Source organism: Neoarius graeffei, chromosome 3 (genome assembly GCF_027579695.1).
Source record: "Neoarius graeffei isolate fNeoGra1 chromosome 3, fNeoGra1.pri, whole genome shotgun sequence".
Classification (NCBI taxonomy): Eukaryota; Metazoa; Chordata; class Actinopteri; order Siluriformes; family Ariidae; genus Neoarius; species Neoarius graeffei.
In genome coordinates, this window is record NC_083571.1 from 65,353,025 (window position 1) to 65,371,266 (window position 18,242).

Below are 18,242 nucleotides of genomic sequence, written 5' to 3' on the forward strand. Positions count from 1 at the left end.
AACCTGCATGTCTTTGGACTGTGGGGGAAACCGGAGCACCCGGAGGAAACCCACGGGGACACGGGGAGAACATGCAAAGTCCGCACCGAAAGGCCCTCACCAGCCACGGGGCTCGAACCCGGACCTTCTTGCTGTGAGGCGACAGCACTAACCACTACACCACCGTGCTACCCCTTTGCCTCGTCTCGTCTTCTTCCGCTTTATCCGGGGCCGGGTCACAGAGGCAGCAGTCTGAGCATGGAAGCCCAAACTTCCCTTTCCCCAGACACCTCGGCCAGCTCCTTGGGAAGAACACCAAGGCGTTCCCAGGCCAGCCGAGAGACATAGTCCCGCCAGCGTGTCCTGGGTCTTCCCCGGGGCCTCCTCCCGGGGGGACATGCCTGGAACACCTCCCAAGGGAGGCGTCCAGGAGGCATCCGAAAAAGATGCCCAAGCCACCTCAGCTGATTCCTCTCAATGTGGAGGAGCAGCGGCTCTACTCCGAGCTCCTCCCGAGTGACTGTGCTTCTCACCCTAGCTCTAAGGGAGCGCCCAGCCACCCTGCGAAGGAAACTCATTTCAGCCGCTTGTATCTGCGATCTTGTTCTTTCGGTCATTACCCAAAGCTCATGACCATAGGTGAGAGTCGGAACGTAGATCGACCAGTAAATTGAGAGCTTCGCCTTTTGGCTCAGCTCCTTCTTCACCACGACGGACAGGTAAAGTGACCGCATCACTGTGGAGGCTGCACCGATCCACCTGTCGATCTCACGCTCCATCCTTCCCTCACTCGTGAACAAGATCCCGAGATACTTAAACTCCTCCACTTGAGGCAGGACTTCTCCACCAACCTGGTGAGGGCAAGCCACCCTTTTCCAGTCAAGAACCATGGCCTCGGACTTGGAGGCGCTGATTCTCATCCCAGCCGCTTCACACTCGACTGCAAACCGCCCCAGTGCATGCTGAAGGTCCTGGTTTGAAGAAGCCAACAGGACAACATCATCCGCAAAAAGCAGAGATGAAATCCTGTGGTTCCCAAACAGGATTCCTCCTGGCCCCTGGCTGCACCTAGAAATTCTGTCCATAAAAATTATGAACAGAACCGGTGACAAAGGGCAGCCCTGCCGGAGTCCAACATGCACTGAGAACCGGTCTGACTTACTGCCAGCAATGCGAACCAGACTCCTGCTCCGTTTCTACAGGGACCGGACAGCCCTTAGCAAAGAGCCCCGAACCCCATACTCCCGAAGCACCCCCCACAGAATACCACGAGGGACATGGTCGAATGCCTTCTCCAGATCCACAAAGCACATGTGGACTGGTTGGGCAAACTCCCATGAACCCTCAAGCACCCTATGAAGGGTATAGAGCTGGTCCAGTGTTCCGCAACCAGGATGAAAACCGCATTGTTCCTCCTGGATCCGAGGTTCGACTACTGGTCGAATTCTCCTCTCCAGTACCCTGGAGTAAACCTTCCCTAGGAGGCTGAGAAGTGTGATTCCCCTATAATTGGAGCACACTCTCCAGTCCCCTTTCTTAAAAAGAGGGACCACCACCCCAGTCTGCCACTCCAGAGGCACTGTCCCCGACTGCCACGTGATGTTGCAGAGGCATGTCAACCAAGACAGCCCCACAACATCCAGAGACTTGAGATACTCAGGGCAGATCTCATCCACCCCCGGTGCCTTGCCACCGAGGAGCTTGCAAACCACCTCAGTGACTTCGGCTTGGGTAATGGACGAGTCCACCTCTGAGTCATCAGCCTCAGTCTCCTCAATGGAAGACATGACGGTGGGATTGAGGAGATCCTCAAAGTATTCCTTCCACCGCCCGACAATGTCCCCAGTCGAGGTCAACAGCTCCCCACCCGCACTGTAAACAGTGTTGGCAGAGTACTGCTTCCCCCTCCTGAGGCGCCGGACGGTTTGCCAGAATTTCTTCAAGGCCAACCGATAGTCCTTCTCCATGGCCTCCCCGAACTCCTCCCAGTTCCGAGTTTTTGCCTCTGCAACTGCCCGAGCTGCGGCACGCCTGGCCTGCCGATACCTGTCAGCTGCCTCAGGAGTCCCGGAGGTCAACATGGCCCGATAGGACTCCTTCTTCAGCTTGACGGCATCCCTTACTTCTGGTGTCCACCACCGGGTTCGGGAATTGCCGCCACGACAGGCACCGGAGACCTTGCGGCCACAGCTCCGAACAGCTGCGTCTACAATGGAGGTAGAGAACATGGTCCACTCAGACTCAATGTCCCCCGCCTCCCTCGGAAGCTGGGAAAAGCTCTCCCGGAGATGGGAGTTAAAGACCCCCCCCGACAGAGTGCTCGGCCAGATGTTCCCAGCAGACCCTCACCATACGTTTGGGCCTGCCAGGTCTGTCCGGCTTCCTCCTCCGCCAGTGGATCCAACTCACCACCAGGTGGTAATCAGTTGACAGCTCAGCCCCTCTCTTCACCCGAGTGTCCAAGACATAGGGCCGGAGATCAGATGAAATGACAACAAAGTCTATCATCAACCTCCGACCTAAGGTGTCCTGGTGCCATGTGCACTTATGGACACCCCTATGCTCAAACATGGTGTTCGTTATGGACAAACCGTGACTAGCACATAAGTCCAATAACAAAACACCACTCGGGTTCAGATCAGGGAGGCCATTCCTCCCAACCACGCCCCTCCAGGTGTCACTGTCATCGCCCACGTGAGCATTGAAGTCTCCCAGTAGCACAATGGAGTCCCCAGTCTGAGCACCCCTCAGTACCTCTCCCAGGGACTCCAAGAAGGCCGGATACTCTATACTGCTATTCGGCCCGTAGGCACAAACAACAGCAAGAGCCCTCTCCCCAATCCGAAGGCGCAGAGAGGCGACCCTCTCGTTCACTGGGGTAAACTCCAACACATGGCAGCTGAGCTGGGGAGCTATAAGCTCCAGGGTGGGGCCCCGGCTGCGCCATACCGGGCGACGTCACGGTCCTCGATTGTTTCTCCATAGGGTTTTGGTGAACTGCTCTTGGTCTGGCCTGTCACCTAGGACCTGTCTGCCTTGGGAAACCCTGACAGGGGCGTAATGCCCTCGACAACATAGCTCCTAGGATCATTCAAGCACACAAACCCCTCCACCACAATAAGGTGGCAGTTCTAGGAGGGGCTGCATTGGTTGCTGCCCCTTTGCATTTATTAAAAATTATATATATCTGATTTGAATATTTGCCTTAATTACACTTTGAGAGTTTGGCTAATATTCAAGTGAAATATTTCTAATGTTAAAGCATGCCACTTTACAGTGAAATTACCATTTTTCTTTTTTTTATTAGTATTGTAAATACAGCTCATATGAAATAAAAGTTTCATTTTCGTTTGGGGAAGCCATGGCCTAATGGTTAGAGGAGCAGCTTTGAGTCCCTGGACCAGCAGGAGTGGCTAAAGTGCCCTTGAGCAAGGCACCTAACCTCCAGGTGGTCCCCAGGCTGCTCTGGGTATGTTGTACATTGCTCTAGATAAGAGCGTCTGCTAAATGCCATTAATGTAATTTAAAGAGTAGAACTTTTGCTAAATGTTCATAATATGAAGTGAAAACACACCATTCTAGTACGTTTTATTATTATTCATGTCATGTTTTCATTTACAGGGCTTTGCTTTTGAGATTTGATCAGTATGTCAAGAAGATTAAACAGACAAATGATCGTTTGCAGTTTTGCTCCCACCAGAAGACGATTGTAAACTTGAAGAGAAGCAATTACATGGATCTTTGTAAACTCATTGGTGATTCATGACCAAAAAAAAAACATGAATGGTTATGGTTAAAACAGAGCATCAGTTTCTCAGAGCTTTACTGATTTATCTGGACATAAATTTTACACAACATTGATTTCACTGGTTGAAAGAAAGCCATATAAAAGTTTGGTAGTAGTGGAAATAAACATATAGACATGATATGAATTGAACATACATATATTCACATTAACATTTTGTTTTCCCATTCTGATTTTTTTTTCCTCTGCAGAAAACTCTGCCCAGTGCATAATTATAACATTTTAGTATTCACAGCTGATCACAGTGAGAGCTTTTACCTTTAACAGCTCTCTACATTACTGATTATAATCTCTGGCTACATGCTGAAGTACAACTGAGGTACAGACTCATCTCCTGTACTGGATTTACATATTTAATATGGGCTATAAGTGTGTGTGTCTCTCACTTAGGTTGCATACTACATTTTAAAATAATGATAGTTTGCAGAGAATGACGACACAAAATGAAATGTTCGAGCCATTAAACTCATTCTGCCTTATGCAAGTACAGCAATCAGCATCAGATATTAAGGATTAAAAAAAAAAAAAGCCTGCTAATGTGGGACTGAGTGTAATATTGTGATTTGCACGTTGGCTTCTGTGTTTAACTGACATTTCACTGCATGATTTATAGCTTCGTAGGGGTAATTATAGTAAGAAGAATAACTATCAAGTTTAAAATAATATCCCAGATTTCTGTCCATTATCCTCTACATTTAAAAAAAATGGCGTATAACAGAGCAAGGGTTAAGGTATTCAGTTACGGAAAATGCTGTAGCAGTTTATCAAAACAATGTAAAAATACAGATTTCACTAATGGCTTTTGTTAAAAAAAAAAAGTAAAAAAAAAAAAAAACCCAAACCACAACTAACCAGTTTCAAAACTATTAAAGGTGGACTAAGTAATTTTGTTGTTTTGAAACACCAAACAGCTTCTAATGTCAGTGTTATCAGTGAAGCATCTCTGAAACAAAGAATAAACAAGAAACATGACTATAGGCAGAGGGGAGATGCCTCTGCAACGTGAGCACAGTTGATAAATATTACCCCCCCCCCAAAAAAAATCACTGCTGTTTCCTACACTGTAATAGTATCACGTTAAGGACATAAGCACATTTTATGTGCACGGTTTAATGTCCTCAGTATTCTGGAAACCAATCAGGGTCTTTAAACAGGAAGTAGGAACGAAACAAACAGTCACATGAAATGTGAAGCTCTGTGTGTGTGGTCAAAATTATAATTGCAATATGATCAGTACATGATCGTTCAGCCATTCTGCACACTTTGCATCTTTGTTTTAATTTGTAAATATCATTAACAATCTGTCTACATGGAAAAACGGCACAATAGCACTAGATACAGATGCTGAAACGTCAGTTTTCCACAAAATCAACCAACGAATGAATGAAGCTAAGTCATTTTTGGTCAGGTGTGTGTGTGTGTGTGTGTGTGTGTGTTTTTAAGAAATCTGCCTGGTCCCACAACATCCTCCTTCAGGTCACACTGATGCTGAATGAACGAACACCAAACTACCGGCCCTTGTTCTTCTTGGAGTTTCCCTAAAAATGTCGGGGTTGGGGGGGGGGGGGGGGGGGGGGGGGGAGAGACGACGACAACAAGACACTTTTAGCATCACAGATATTTTAATATTCACAATCAAGCAACATTGAGCATCTATTTCTACCCATAATCCTCTGCTGCAGATAGCATACATTAGATCCTCAGAGCCGTTTAAATACGAATGTCTTAAACTAAACCTTCCTGCATTTACATCAGACACTGGATGCAGAAATTAGTGAACGGTGAGTTTTTAAAATGTAAATATACATTTAAAAATCACATGAATTCCATAAATACATATTTAAAAGACTATGATATTTAATAGGTAGGATATAAAATAGACAATCAAATATATAATATTAAATCCTATTAATATGAATAATAATATTGAATATAAAATAAATAACACTTTTTTTTTTTGATAATGTAGATTAAAGATTTTGTGAAAAATCCTAGGATTAAATCTCACCACCTTCTGGTCACATTAACCATTGACCTTTTAACCGCAGTGCACTGAACATGTATTTAATTAGTCATTATAGTATCAGTAATTCTGTATCGACAGGTGCCGGACCTTGTTTCCGAGTTTGAGTGTGTCGATCTCCTCACGCTGTTTGCTCAGGGTTTCGTTCATGCTGCAGAGATGATCGCTCATCATACTCAGCTGGTCCTCGTAGCTCCTCTTGGTCGTGCTCAGTTCATCCTGTCCAAGAAAGCAGAAGGAGGAAAAAAAAAAAAAAGTTGTGCGTGTTCGCACACACTTGTGTTTATTAATGGTTCTCAGCTCGATCCGATTAATCAATAAAGTTGATTAGATGATGGTGATGAGAGTCAGAACAATTAAAGATGACAGAGCTGATACACAGTACCGCTATTTGGCCGATATTAAAAAATGGTGGACTGGATATCAGATCTGGTAACAAATGGCAAAGAACTGGATTTTAAGGGGGGAAATTTTATAAATATATAAAAAAAAATTTTCCCCCCAATTTTGGAACTGAAAATGTTTCCATTTATAAGGAGACTTGACTGATTATGATTATTATTTTTACACTAATATATTTTTTACATTTACAATGCAAGTGATTTTTGTGTGAGTTGAACTGTGAAGTGCTTCAGTTAAAAAAAAAAAAGTTTGAATGCTTTGTAGTTTTTAAAGAAAGCAATATCAGATGGGTATTGGTATCTGATGCTCCGAGTTTCAGTATCAATATTGAAAAAGAGGCATCGTGCCATCTCTAATGTCAGTATTTAACTTATTATGGTGAAGAAACCATTGACTTCACAGATCTTCAGTTGGATTTTGAGGAAGCTCTCCTGGACGACGTCGTATTAAAGCCATTGTAAGATTTAAAAAACAAAACAAAAAACCACAATTCTCAGAAATATTTCTGAGATTAAAGTCGGAAATTTACGGGGGGGACCTCAGAAATTCCAGTATTAAAAAGTCAAACTTAAGCATGAGATTGTTTTTGAGGTTTCCCTTGCAAATTTATGACTATAAATCTCAAATAATTTGAGTATTTTTTTCCCCTCAATTTTCAACTTAAACATTTCTTCGGGATATTACACCCCCAAGCTCTATTTTTCCCAACGATGATCCAAATACACTGTTGTACTTCTGCTTCAGAACTGACAAAGAAACAAAACAAAAAGGCCATCCCTGTGCTCTTTTACTGTTCTCTGCATTCAAACGTGAGTCTGACATCTAAACTTAGTCTTTGGGTATATGCTTGACATTTTATTTAACAACACACACACACACATATATATATATAAAATATATACACACACACACACACACACACACACACACACACACACACACACATACATAAATAAAACACACACCAAAACCAGCCTGTATGAAAGCCTATTTTGGTATTGCTCACAATGCCTTAATAAAAATAATTAAAAATTTTTTTTACACCATTTCAGTATCTGTGGCTTTAAGTGCTGTGCAGCTTAGCATGACTTATTACCTGCAGGGACGTGATGTTCTGATTGGCTTGTTTCATCCCGTCTGTGAGAGTTTCACGAGATTTTTCTGCAATGGCCAGACGTTTCGCCAGTGCTCGGCACTAGAGGGAAAGCAAAACATACGAGACGATACAATACAACGCCATGAGTCAAACAGGACCAAATGAGCGAGAAGATTAAACTGGGAAATTATAGTGTCCATTTAATTATAACTTTAACTAATTAGTAGTTATTTTAGTGTAGACATTATTGATGATGATGATGATGATGATGATATCATGCTCCCTCTCTCAAAGTTAAAACAACGATGTTCACCTCTGCATGAAAGTGCACGGCCTTGCTGTCGGACATCTGAAGCTGTGTGGTGAGCTCAGCCACTCGCGCCATGTAGTGGGTTTTGATCAGGTGCTCCCGAGACTCTTCATCTCCAACCTGTAGGATACACACAGACACTGGGGTCAACATAAAGTTATACAGACTTCTATTTCTGTTAGGAGCAGGAGAACCAGACACCTCTTCTTCAACATCTCTGATCTTATAATTAAATAATATTGGCTGGTGTTGAGTGTTATATCAGATATATTTCATTCAGCTAGCAAGATACTGAACGAGTCGAAGACTAATTTAGTATCATGCTAGCTAAATGGAATATATCCGATATACCATGAAAATAAGCCAACTATCATCATCATCATTATAATACATACACATCCTTACGGGTGTTCAACGCATCTTTCTCTTTCAAAATTCTCTCAAAATCTTCCACATTTAATGAAGCAAACCTAGCAGCCATTTTGTTTACAAATTGTCACAGTCACTCGCTAGCGCGGAAGTTTTATGTCTGTGACATGTCCCTTTTCCAGTTTTTCGATGTCCATTGGTATCTTGTAAATTTGCGTGTGAAGAATATCTAATGAAGTTCTGTTCGCCTTTTAGGTGTTCAACATGCCTCTCTCTTTTTCAGTAAATAAAGAAATGCTTCTGCACATGCGCAGCAGAAAACTCTCATTGAATATTCGCATCAGCTCAAACGTTTGATGTCATGTCTTGACAACCATGCAATATCATAAACCATATTCAACACTCATTCTCCATCAGGTAGAGTGACATAATACACATAGGATAAGTGATATGATAATATTGCATGCTATCAAACCAAATGAATGAAGCCCGCTAGAAGGGAATAGAACGAGGGTTATGTATATAACCGCGGTTCTATGAGTTTCGGATGACCGCCAGAGGCGGTGCTTTCAGCACATGGATATCCATCACACGAACGTGCAGGTCGAGTAATAGTAACAACAAAGTCACGTGTGACCTGGGTGACGTCACCCCGTGACCCCGGCATAAAAGACCGGTAAACCCAGGAAGTGACCTCTTGGCAAATCTTCTCGTGTACACTCCGAGTGACTGCCAAGCTCTGGCGGTCATCCGAAACTCAGAACGAGGGTTATGTATATAACCGCGGTTCTATGAGTTTCGGATGACCGCCAGAGGCGGTGCTTTCAGCACATGGATATCCATCACACGAACGTGCAGGTCGAGTAATAGTAACAACAAAGTCACGTGTGACCTGGGTGACGTCACCCCGTGACCCCGGCATAAAAGACCGGTAAACCCAGGAAGTGACCTCTTGGCAAATCTTCTCGTGTACACTCCGAGTGACTGCCAAGCTCTGGCGGTCATCCGAAACTCATAGAACCGCGGTTATATACATAACCCTCGTTCTATTTCGTTTCTACTGACCGCCAGAGGCGGTGCTTTCAGCACATGGATGACTAATACCAACCAGGTCATGAGGAGTGCCTACCCGTACTCAGTGCTGCTGCGACGGGCCTGGAATGACAGCCGTCGCCACAGGATTATGTGGGACGACATTAAGACGGTAAAACCTGGTGAAGGTGCAGCTGGAAGCCCAGGAGGCTGCGCTGCATATGTCTGAAAGGGGCACGCCCTTCAGTGATGCCCATGAGGCCACCACGCCCCGTGCAGAGTGCGCCCTGACAGCCGGAGGAATCGGGGAGCCACTGTGCCTGTAGGCATGTAATATGGCCTCGACTATCCACTTGGATAGCCTCTGCTTAGAGAGCGCCAGACCCCTCCTCGGCCCTGTGTGGCACAGAAACAGGGCGTCACTCCTACGGAAGCCCTCTGTACGCGACACGTACACCCTGAGGGCGCGAACTGGGCACAAAAGTTCCGACCTCTCACCATGGCCCGCCTCGAACGCCGCAAGGCTAAGGGGCTGGTTGACGAAGGTAGCAGAGAGGGTCTTCGGGAGGAAAGAGGGGTTAGGCCACAGGGTGACCCCACTGTCGCCGGAGTGCCACTGCAGGCACTCCCCACTGACTGACAGCGCGTGTAGTTCCCCGACGCGCCTCGTCGATGTAATGGCCAGAAGAAAAGCAGTCTTCAGGGAGAGCCATGAAATGTCTGCCGTGAGCAGGGGCTCAGAACGGTGCGTCTCAGAGAGCCTGCAGCACCAATGAAGGTCCCATGTGGGTACCCGGCTCCGTCGGGGGGGTCTCAACCGGAGAGCACCCTTCAAGAAACGTGCCACCAAGGGGTGGGACCCCACAGTCCTTCCCCCAACTCCGGCATGCTGAGCAGAGATGGCAGCTGCATAAACCTTGATGGTGGCAGGGGTAAGACCCTTATCAACAGAGACTGGTGGAACAGTAGAATGGTCGGCAGGGGGCAGCATGTAGGCTCCTCCCCCCGAGTTAAGCACCAGTTGGAGAAAAGCCTCCATCTGTTGGCGTAGAGGGCACTGGTGGGGGGTGCCCGAGAGCTTGCAATGGTGTTGACCACTGCCGGCTCACAAGGACCTAGCAGGGGGTCCGGCCCTTCAGTGGCCACACCCAGAGCTGCAGACGGGCTGGATCCGGGTGCCAGATCTGCCCTCCCAGCTGTGATAGCAGGTTCGTCCTCACTGGCAGGCACCAGGGGTCGCCTTCCAGAAGTTGCAGCAACTTGGGAACCACACCCGGCCCGGCCACCGGGGCGACAAGCAGCAGCCCGTGGTGGTCCATCGCAACCCTGTGTAGGGTTGGCACGATCAGTGGCAGAGGGGGGGAGGCATACAGCAGTTGCCTCGGCCAAGCATGTGCCAGCGCATCCTGGCCCAGGGAGCTGGGGCCGTGGAGACTGAACCACAGAGGGCAGTGTGTCATCTCCTGGCGGGCAAAGAGGTCCACCTCTGCCCTGCCAAAACGTTCCCAGATGGCGAGAACCACCGCTGGGTTGAGTCTCCATTCCCCGGGATCGGGGTCCTGGCGGGACAGCAGATCCGCTGCCCTGTTGGCAGTGCCTGGCAAGTACATGGCACGCAGGCTCAAGAGATGTCGATGGGCCCACCGCAGAAGTTGGCCGGCCACTTCCATGCACTGGAGGGACTTGGTGCCTCCCTAGTGGTTGATGTAGTAGACTGCCATAGCGTTGTCCGTCCGCACCAGAACGTGTCTGCCGGCCAGGCCTGGGAGGAAGTGCTGTAGGCCGAGGAACACAGCCCGCAGTTCCAGCACGTTGATGTGCTGCTGTCGCTGCCCTGGACTCCAGTAGCCTCTGACGGTCCGGCATTGCCAGATTGCACCCCAGCCTCCCAGGGAAGCATCCGTGGTGATGACCTCCCTCCGGGAGGGGATAGCCGCCGGCGGAACACCCCGCAGAAGGTAAGCCCTCCTCCTCCATGGACGGAGGAGCCTGAAAAAAGTATCCGTCGCCTTCACGAGCCTGTGCCCATGCAGCACCGGGTGGAGGTGGAAACCGTTGAGCCACCTCTGAGGCGGCGTAAGTCCAGGAGTCCCAGCGGGACCAGAGAGGAGGCTGCCGTAAGCATGCCCAGCAGGCGCTGAAAGGTCTTCAGGGCGAGTGACCTGCCCCGTCCGAAGCTGCCAAGCAGTAGGCGGATGTTGTGGATCCTGGTCTGGGAGGGGGTTACCATCAACGACCTCAAATCCAGGTGCATGCCCAAGAAAGTCGTCTCCTGGCTGGGCACCAGCGAGCTCTTCTTGTAATTCACCCTGAGCCCCAGCTCCGCGACATGCGAGAGCACAGTCGCGATGTCAGTGCGGGCCTGAGCTGCTGACCGTGAACAGACGAGCCAGTCGTCCAGGTAAGGCGGGACATGCAAACCCCTTGCCTGAAGTGGTGCCAATGCCGCTGCCACACACCTGGTGAACACATGGGGTGCCAGCGATATCCCAAAGGGCAGAACATCGATCTCGAGCCTGGTCCTCGAAGGCAAACCGCAGGAACTGCCTGTGGTGTGGCGCAATGGGAACATGGAAGTAGGCGTCTTTCAGGTCGATGGTGGCAAACCAGTCGCCCGCCTGGATGTGGTGTAAGACATCCACTGTACGCAGCATGCGGAATCTCATGGTCTTCAAGTGGGAGTTAAGGGACCTCAGGTCGAGGATCGGGCGGATACCGCCGTCCTTCTTTGGAACCAGAAAATACCTGGAGTAGAACCCACCTTGCTGTCTCTGCCTGTCGACGGGAGAGATTGCTCCTTTCTCCAGGAGGGTGGAGATTTCCTGCCGGAGGACGAGGGACTTCCCCGGATGGCTCACGGTGGTGTGTTTGACCCCATGAAAACGCGGCGGTCGGCGGCAGAACTGGATGCGGTAACCCTCGGTGAGGGTCACCAGCACCCAGGGGTCTGGGGTCAACGCTTTCCAGCTTGGAGCTGTTCGCTGGAAAAGCGGCCGACCGCTGGCGCACTGATGTCAGCGCCGTCCAGAGCGCCCCCGTCGGTCACCATGGGGGCGACGAGGAGCGGACTGGGTGTAGGGGGCGGCACCGCGGGTCCGGGAGGTGGTGGGGCGACGAAAGTCATCAACCCGTCTGGTCTCCTGGCGGGTGCGTGGCCGAGACAGAGTCGGTGTGGGCCCCCTGGAGGACTGGGCAGTATTGCCATGGCGGTGGACCTGGCGGAGGCCAGTGAACTGCTGTCGCGCCTGGACGACCTGGGCACTCCGGTCCAGGGCTTGCTGAGCGGCCTCGCCAAACAGCTCCCCGGGGACAACAGGGAGAGAGCGCAGCACACGCCGGTCGGGCTCGGCCAGAGGGGACTGTGCCAGCCATACCTGCCGGCGGGCGAGGGTGAGATACGACATCAGCCGGCCCAGTTCCCGTGACGAGTAGACAAAGGCCTGGAGCCGCGTCACACAGCTCCCGTGATGCCGCGCTCGTCCCCTCCAGCGTCTGGGGGTCCATGACACCTGGCTGGCAGAAGGGAACTTTAAAAAATAGGGCGAGAACGCCCCAAGTAAGTAGCCCAAAATAAACAATCAGGCGGTAATGAAAAACGACCGGGCGAACACACCCGTGGTCGGGAATATTAACAAGGATAGGCGCCGTGCGCCGTAGAACTGATAAACAGCGGCGAGAAACACCGCTTTAATTTAAATGAATGAAAACCGCTTACCTGAGCGACAACAAGCCGGCCTCCAGCGGCGAGGACACGCCTCGGAGGGCTAATCAGCTAACTCCACCGAGCGAGAGCGCTCAGCTTAACGGAGTAACAAACAATACGAATACAACACACAAGACAGCCGGCCCGTGAGCAGGCCGGAGGCAAGGCTACACAAAACAAGGCAGTCGATAATATTAACAAGGATAGGCGCCGAGTGCCACAGAACTGATAAACAGCGGCGAGAAGCACCGCTTTAATTTAAATAAATGAAAACCGCTTACCCGAACGAAAGCAAGCCGGCCTTCAGCGGTGAAGGCTAGTCAGCTAACTCCACCGAGCGAGAGCGCTCGGCTTAACGGAGTAACAAACAATACGAATACAACACACAAGACAGCCGGCCCGTGAGCAGGCCGGAGACAAGGCTACACAAAACAAGCGGTTGATAATATTAACAAGGATAGGCACCGTGCGCCACAGAACTGATAAACAGCGGCGAGAAACACCGCTTTAATTTAAATGAATGAAAGCCGCTTCTCAATGTTGGGCATCTGCTGGAGGCCGTAGGTAGGGGTGTCCTGCATTGCCGCCAGGGCCCTGCAGTCACTAGGGAGGTGGGAAAGGCGTCTAGAGTCCGCCCAACACCTCTGTAACTCCTCGATGTATGGGGCCGAGGGCAGAACGGACAACAAGGAAGGCTATGCGGGACTTCTGAAGAAGCGCTCTGATGCTGGGCCACCGGAGGCGTGTCCAACCCCAGATGGCCCAATGCAGCCCTCAGTGTTGGCTGGACGGATGAGCATCTGCCTTCCGACGCTGCCACGGTGCCATGGCTGGTGGCCTGGGAACCGGCCGGAGAGGTGGAGTCGTGACCGTCAGACCCACTGCAGTCAAAGCTCTCCAACATGCAGTCTGCGCAGGCCATGTCCGTCAGCCCCTGCCGCAGGTGATCAATACTCAGGCACGAGGGGCACTCACGGTGGCCGTCCTCCAGTTCGAGGGGGCCCGGCAGTTGGCGCAGTGAGGGAATAGGTCCGTGACACCTGGCTGGCAGAAGGGAACTTAAATAGGGCGAGAATACCCCAAGTAAGTAGCCCAAAATAAACAATCAGGCGGTAATGAAAAACGACCGGGCGAACACACCCGTGGTCGGGAATATTAACAAGGATAGGCGCCGTGCGCCGTAGAACTGATAAACAGCGGCGAGAAGCACCGCTTTAATTTAAATGAATGAAAACCGCTTACCTGAGCGACAACAAGCCGGCCTCCAGCGGCGAGGACACTGCCCCGGAGGGCTAGTCAGCTAACTCCACCGAGCGAGAGCGCTCAGCTTAACGGAGTAACAAACAATACGAATACAACACACAAGACAGCCGGCCCGTGAGCAGGCCGGAGGCAAGGCTACACAAAACAAGGCAGTCGATAATATCAACAAGGATAGGCGCCGAGCGCCACAGAACTGATAAACAGCGGCGAGAAACACCGCTTTAATTTAAATAAATGAAAACCGCTTACCTGAACGAAAGCAAGCCGGCCTCCAGCGGTGAAGGCTAGTCAGCTAACTCCACCGAGCGAGAGCGCTCGGCTTAACGGAGTAACAAACAATACGAATACAACACACAAGACAGACGGCCTGTGAGCAGGCCAGAGGCAAGGCTACACAAAACAAGGTGGTTAATAATATTAACAAGAATAGGCGCCGTGCGCCACAGAACTGATAAACAGCGGCGAGAAACACCGCCTTAATTCAAATGAATGAAAACCGCTTACCTGAACGAAAACAAGCCGGCCTCCAGTGGTGAGGACACCGCCCCGGAGGGCTAATCAGCGAACTCCACCGAGCGAGAACGCTCAGCTTAACGGAGTAACAAACAATACGAATACAACACACAAGACAGCCGGCCTGTGAACAGGCCGGAGGCAAGGCTACACAAAACAAGGTGGTTAATAATATTAACAAGGATAGGCGCCGAGCGCCACAGAACTGATAAACAGCGGCGAGAGAAACGCCGCTTTAATTTAAATAAATGAAAACCGCTTACCTGAAGCGAAAACAAGCCGGCCTCCAGCGGTGAGGACACCGCCCCGGAGGGCTAATCAGCTAACTCCACCGAGCGAGAGCGCTCAGCTTACGGAGTAATAAATCAATACGAATATAACGACAAGAAGAAAAGAGTTGGTGGACTTAGCGCAGTTTCTTGGAGGATGCATAAGCACAGCCCCAACCCTACGGGTAACGAAACTACCACAGCGCTTTGTCCAAATTTCAATCCAACTCGCAACCTGCAAACGCGAGAAGATGCAAGAGGTCACTTCCTGGGTTTACCGGTCTTTTATGCCGGGGTCACGGGGTGACGTCACCCAGGTCACACGTGACTTTGTTGTTACTATTACTCGACCTGCACGTTCGTGTGATGGATATCCATGTGCTGAAAGCACCGCCTCTGGCGGTCAGTAGAAACGAAATAGAACACGTTTTTATTCCACTGAAAAAGTGTCCCGTATGTATAAGAATCATATTGTGCCTGAAATATGCTCAGAGAACTGACTGATTCCTATCGATGGAAAGAAGGTAAATTCGTGACGAAACACAGTAAAATTTAGTAATATTAAATTGTAATAATTTGGTGTGGTGGTCCACAATAAATCGCCACCAGACAACAGAAAAGGTCTTGAAAGATCTCATATCTTATGATGCAATTATATTGTCTGTCAAATCTTCAAGACTAACTAAAATGAATTCCTCTGGAGGAGCTTTATCAGAAAAACACGTTGAAAAACGTAATATCAAAGGATTTAAAAAAAAAAAAACTGCCTTAACATTAAAGCACATCCAAAAAATTAATAACCAAGTCTTTTAAGATGTAACCTTGAGAATAAACTACAATGAATTATGCAATGAAGCTCTTTCTACTTACATTCTCATTAGTTGGAGTTGTGGTAAGCATTCCAACCTGGTGATAGAGAAAATAAAATGATTTTGAAACAAAGCACTAGTCACAATAATAAAATTGCCATTCTCTGGATAAACATGAAGTTGCGTTTTCATTCAGATGTGAGCCAGACTGACCAAACTGGTGCTTTGAGATGCCTCTCTGCCCATTTTCTCATCTTTTTCTGCCTCAGACGGTCCTGTAGAGAGAGAGTCGGTGTGTGCTGGTGCAGGAATGGTGTCTCCAAGGGCTGAGGAGAGTCTGGCCTCCAGCTCAGCAATGCGCTGATTCTCCTTCTCCAGTCGTACTCGACCCAGCTGAGCCTCCAGCAGCCAGTGCTCCTTCTCCTGCTCCAGACGAGCAATTTTCTCCTGACTCTGCTGCACCTGCAGTACAAACAGTCTCCAGTGAAATCTCATTTCTGCAATTAGCTTTACTGTAAAGCTGCTGTACAGATTTTTGTAACAAAAAGGTTAGGATGTACCTGCTGCATGAGACCTTCTCTGCTCTCTGTGGAGCTGGTGAGGATGCGCCGGTTAGACAGTGCTTCGGTGTAGGGAACAGACTCAGGACGTGCCTGAATACCAGAAGGAACAGAGGACAATAATAGCTGTGTTAACCTGAAACAAAAAGGCTTTCAGTCCTGAATCAGCTGAAGGAAAATTCAGTGTTTGATGCCAAGTTATATTATTATTTTACTGAACAACAGCAAACACCTCTCACTGACCCTCCTGAGTGCGAGCATGTATTCAGATGCGCGCTTTTTGTTACTGAGCATGCTGTGTGCCTGCTGTGGGTTGAGGCTTCCAGTTCCGCCTCTGGGCCCGTACCCAGCCGACGAGGTGAAAAAGTCCAGATTGTTGCTGAAGAATGTTGCAATCTGTATGAAATGAAAACAAACAAACCCATAAATATTTCTTTTCAGGTTCTGATTTAATGTTCTACATGCATAACCTTGCATACACAGACTTCATTTGATTACTTTTTATCCTTAATATCAAGTTTCATAATATCACAATACCAGTATCGGAGCTCTGAGCATCAACCAATACTTTATTTCAAATGAATGGTTGTTGTATGGATTAATGACCTTTAAAATGATAAAATAACGATGAAGGTACTTGACTGATTTTTTAAAAGCGTCTGTGGATCCATCCATCTTCTACCGCTTATCCGGATCCGGGTCATGGGGGTAGCAGCCTAAGCAGAGCAGCCCAGACTTCCCTCTCCCTGGCCACCTCCATCAGCTCTTCCGAGGGAATGCCGAGCCGTTCCCAGGCCAGCCGAGAGATGTAATCTCTCCAGCGTGTCCTGGGTCTGCCCCGGGGTCTCTTCCCGGTGGGGCATGCCCATAAAACCTCCCCTGGGAGGCATCTAGGGGGCTTCCTAACAAGGTGCCCGAACCACCTCAACTGACTCCTTTCAATGTGGAGGAGCAGCGGTTCTACTCCGAGTCTCTCCCAAATGACCAAGCTTCTCACCCTGTCTCTCAAGGAAAGCCTAGCCCCCCTGCGGAGAAAACTCATATCTATCGCGGATACAAGCAGTCTCATTCTTTCGGTCACTACCCATAACTCGTGACCATAGGCAAGAGTGGGAACGAAGATGGACCAGTAAATTGAGAGCTTTGCCTTTTGGCTCAGCTCTCTCTTCACCACAACAGACCAGTTTAGCGTCCGCATCACTGCCCCGATCCGTCTGTCCAACTCCCGCTCCCCTTCACCCTCATTCGTGAACAAAATCCCACGATACTTAAATTCCTCCACTATAGGTAGCAACTCCCCCCTGATCTGGAGTAGGCACTCTGGCCATTTCCGGCTGAGCACCATGGCCACGGACTTGGGAGGTGCTGATCCTCATCCCAACTGCTTCGCACTCGGCTGCAAACTGTCCCAGCGCTTGCTGTAAGTCACAGATTGATGAAGCCAACAGGACCCCATCATCCGCAAAAAGCAGAGACGTGATCCTGCTGCCACCAAACTGGACACCCTCCACCCCTTGGCTGCGCCTAGAAATTCTGTCCATAAAAGTTATGAACAGAACTGGTGACAAAAGGCAGCCCTGGCGGAGTCCCACATGCACTGGGAACGAGTCCGACTTGCTGCCGGCAATGCGAACCAAACTCCTGCTCCGGTCGTACAGGGTCCGAATGGCCCGCAGTAGTGGGCCCTGAACCTCATACTCCCGAAGCACCCCCCACAGGGGACACAGTTGTAAGCCTTCTCCAGGTCCACAAAAAACACACGTAGACCGATTGGGCAAACTCCCATGTACCCTCCAGTACCCTTGCAAGGGTAAAGAGCTGGTCCAGTGTTCCACGACCAGGACGAAAACCGCAATGTTCCTCCTGAATCCGAGGTTTGATTATCGACCAGACTCTCCTCTCTAGCACAGGCTTTCCCAGGGAAGCTGAGAAGTGTGATCCCCCTATAGTTGGAAAACACTCTCCGGTCCCCCTTTTGAAAAAGGGGGACCACCACCCCAGTCTGCCAATCCAGAGGCACTATCCCCGATCTCCACGCAATGTTGAAGAGGCATGTCAGCCAAGACAGCCCAACAACATCCAGTGCCTTCAGGAACTCAGGACGAATCT

The 18,242-nt window shown here is 49.4% G+C and overlaps 1 protein-coding gene across 1 annotated transcript in view; it reads right to left on the minus strand.

The window, feature by feature from the left end:
• Positions 1-3,261: 3,261 nt before the first annotated feature.
• Positions 3,262-18,242, minus strand: part of ppp1r21 (protein phosphatase 1, regulatory subunit 21) — a 42,223-nt gene continuing 27,242 nt past the window's right edge. Inside the window, exons 15-22 of the mRNA XM_060917150.1 lie at positions 16,377-16,529; positions 16,134-16,226; positions 15,787-16,035; positions 15,635-15,670; positions 7,619-7,735; positions 7,306-7,404; positions 5,898-6,026; positions 3,262-5,322 (exon numbers count right to left, since the gene is read on the minus strand). Of these exons, the coding sequence (XP_060773133.1) occupies positions 5,293-5,322; positions 5,898-6,026; positions 7,306-7,404; positions 7,619-7,735; positions 15,635-15,670; positions 15,787-16,035; positions 16,134-16,226; positions 16,377-16,529 (906 nt within the window). The 3' untranslated portion in view covers positions 3,262-5,292. The remainder of the gene's footprint in view (positions 5,323-5,897; positions 6,027-7,305; positions 7,405-7,618; positions 7,736-15,634; positions 15,671-15,786; positions 16,036-16,133; positions 16,227-16,376; positions 16,530-18,242) is intronic.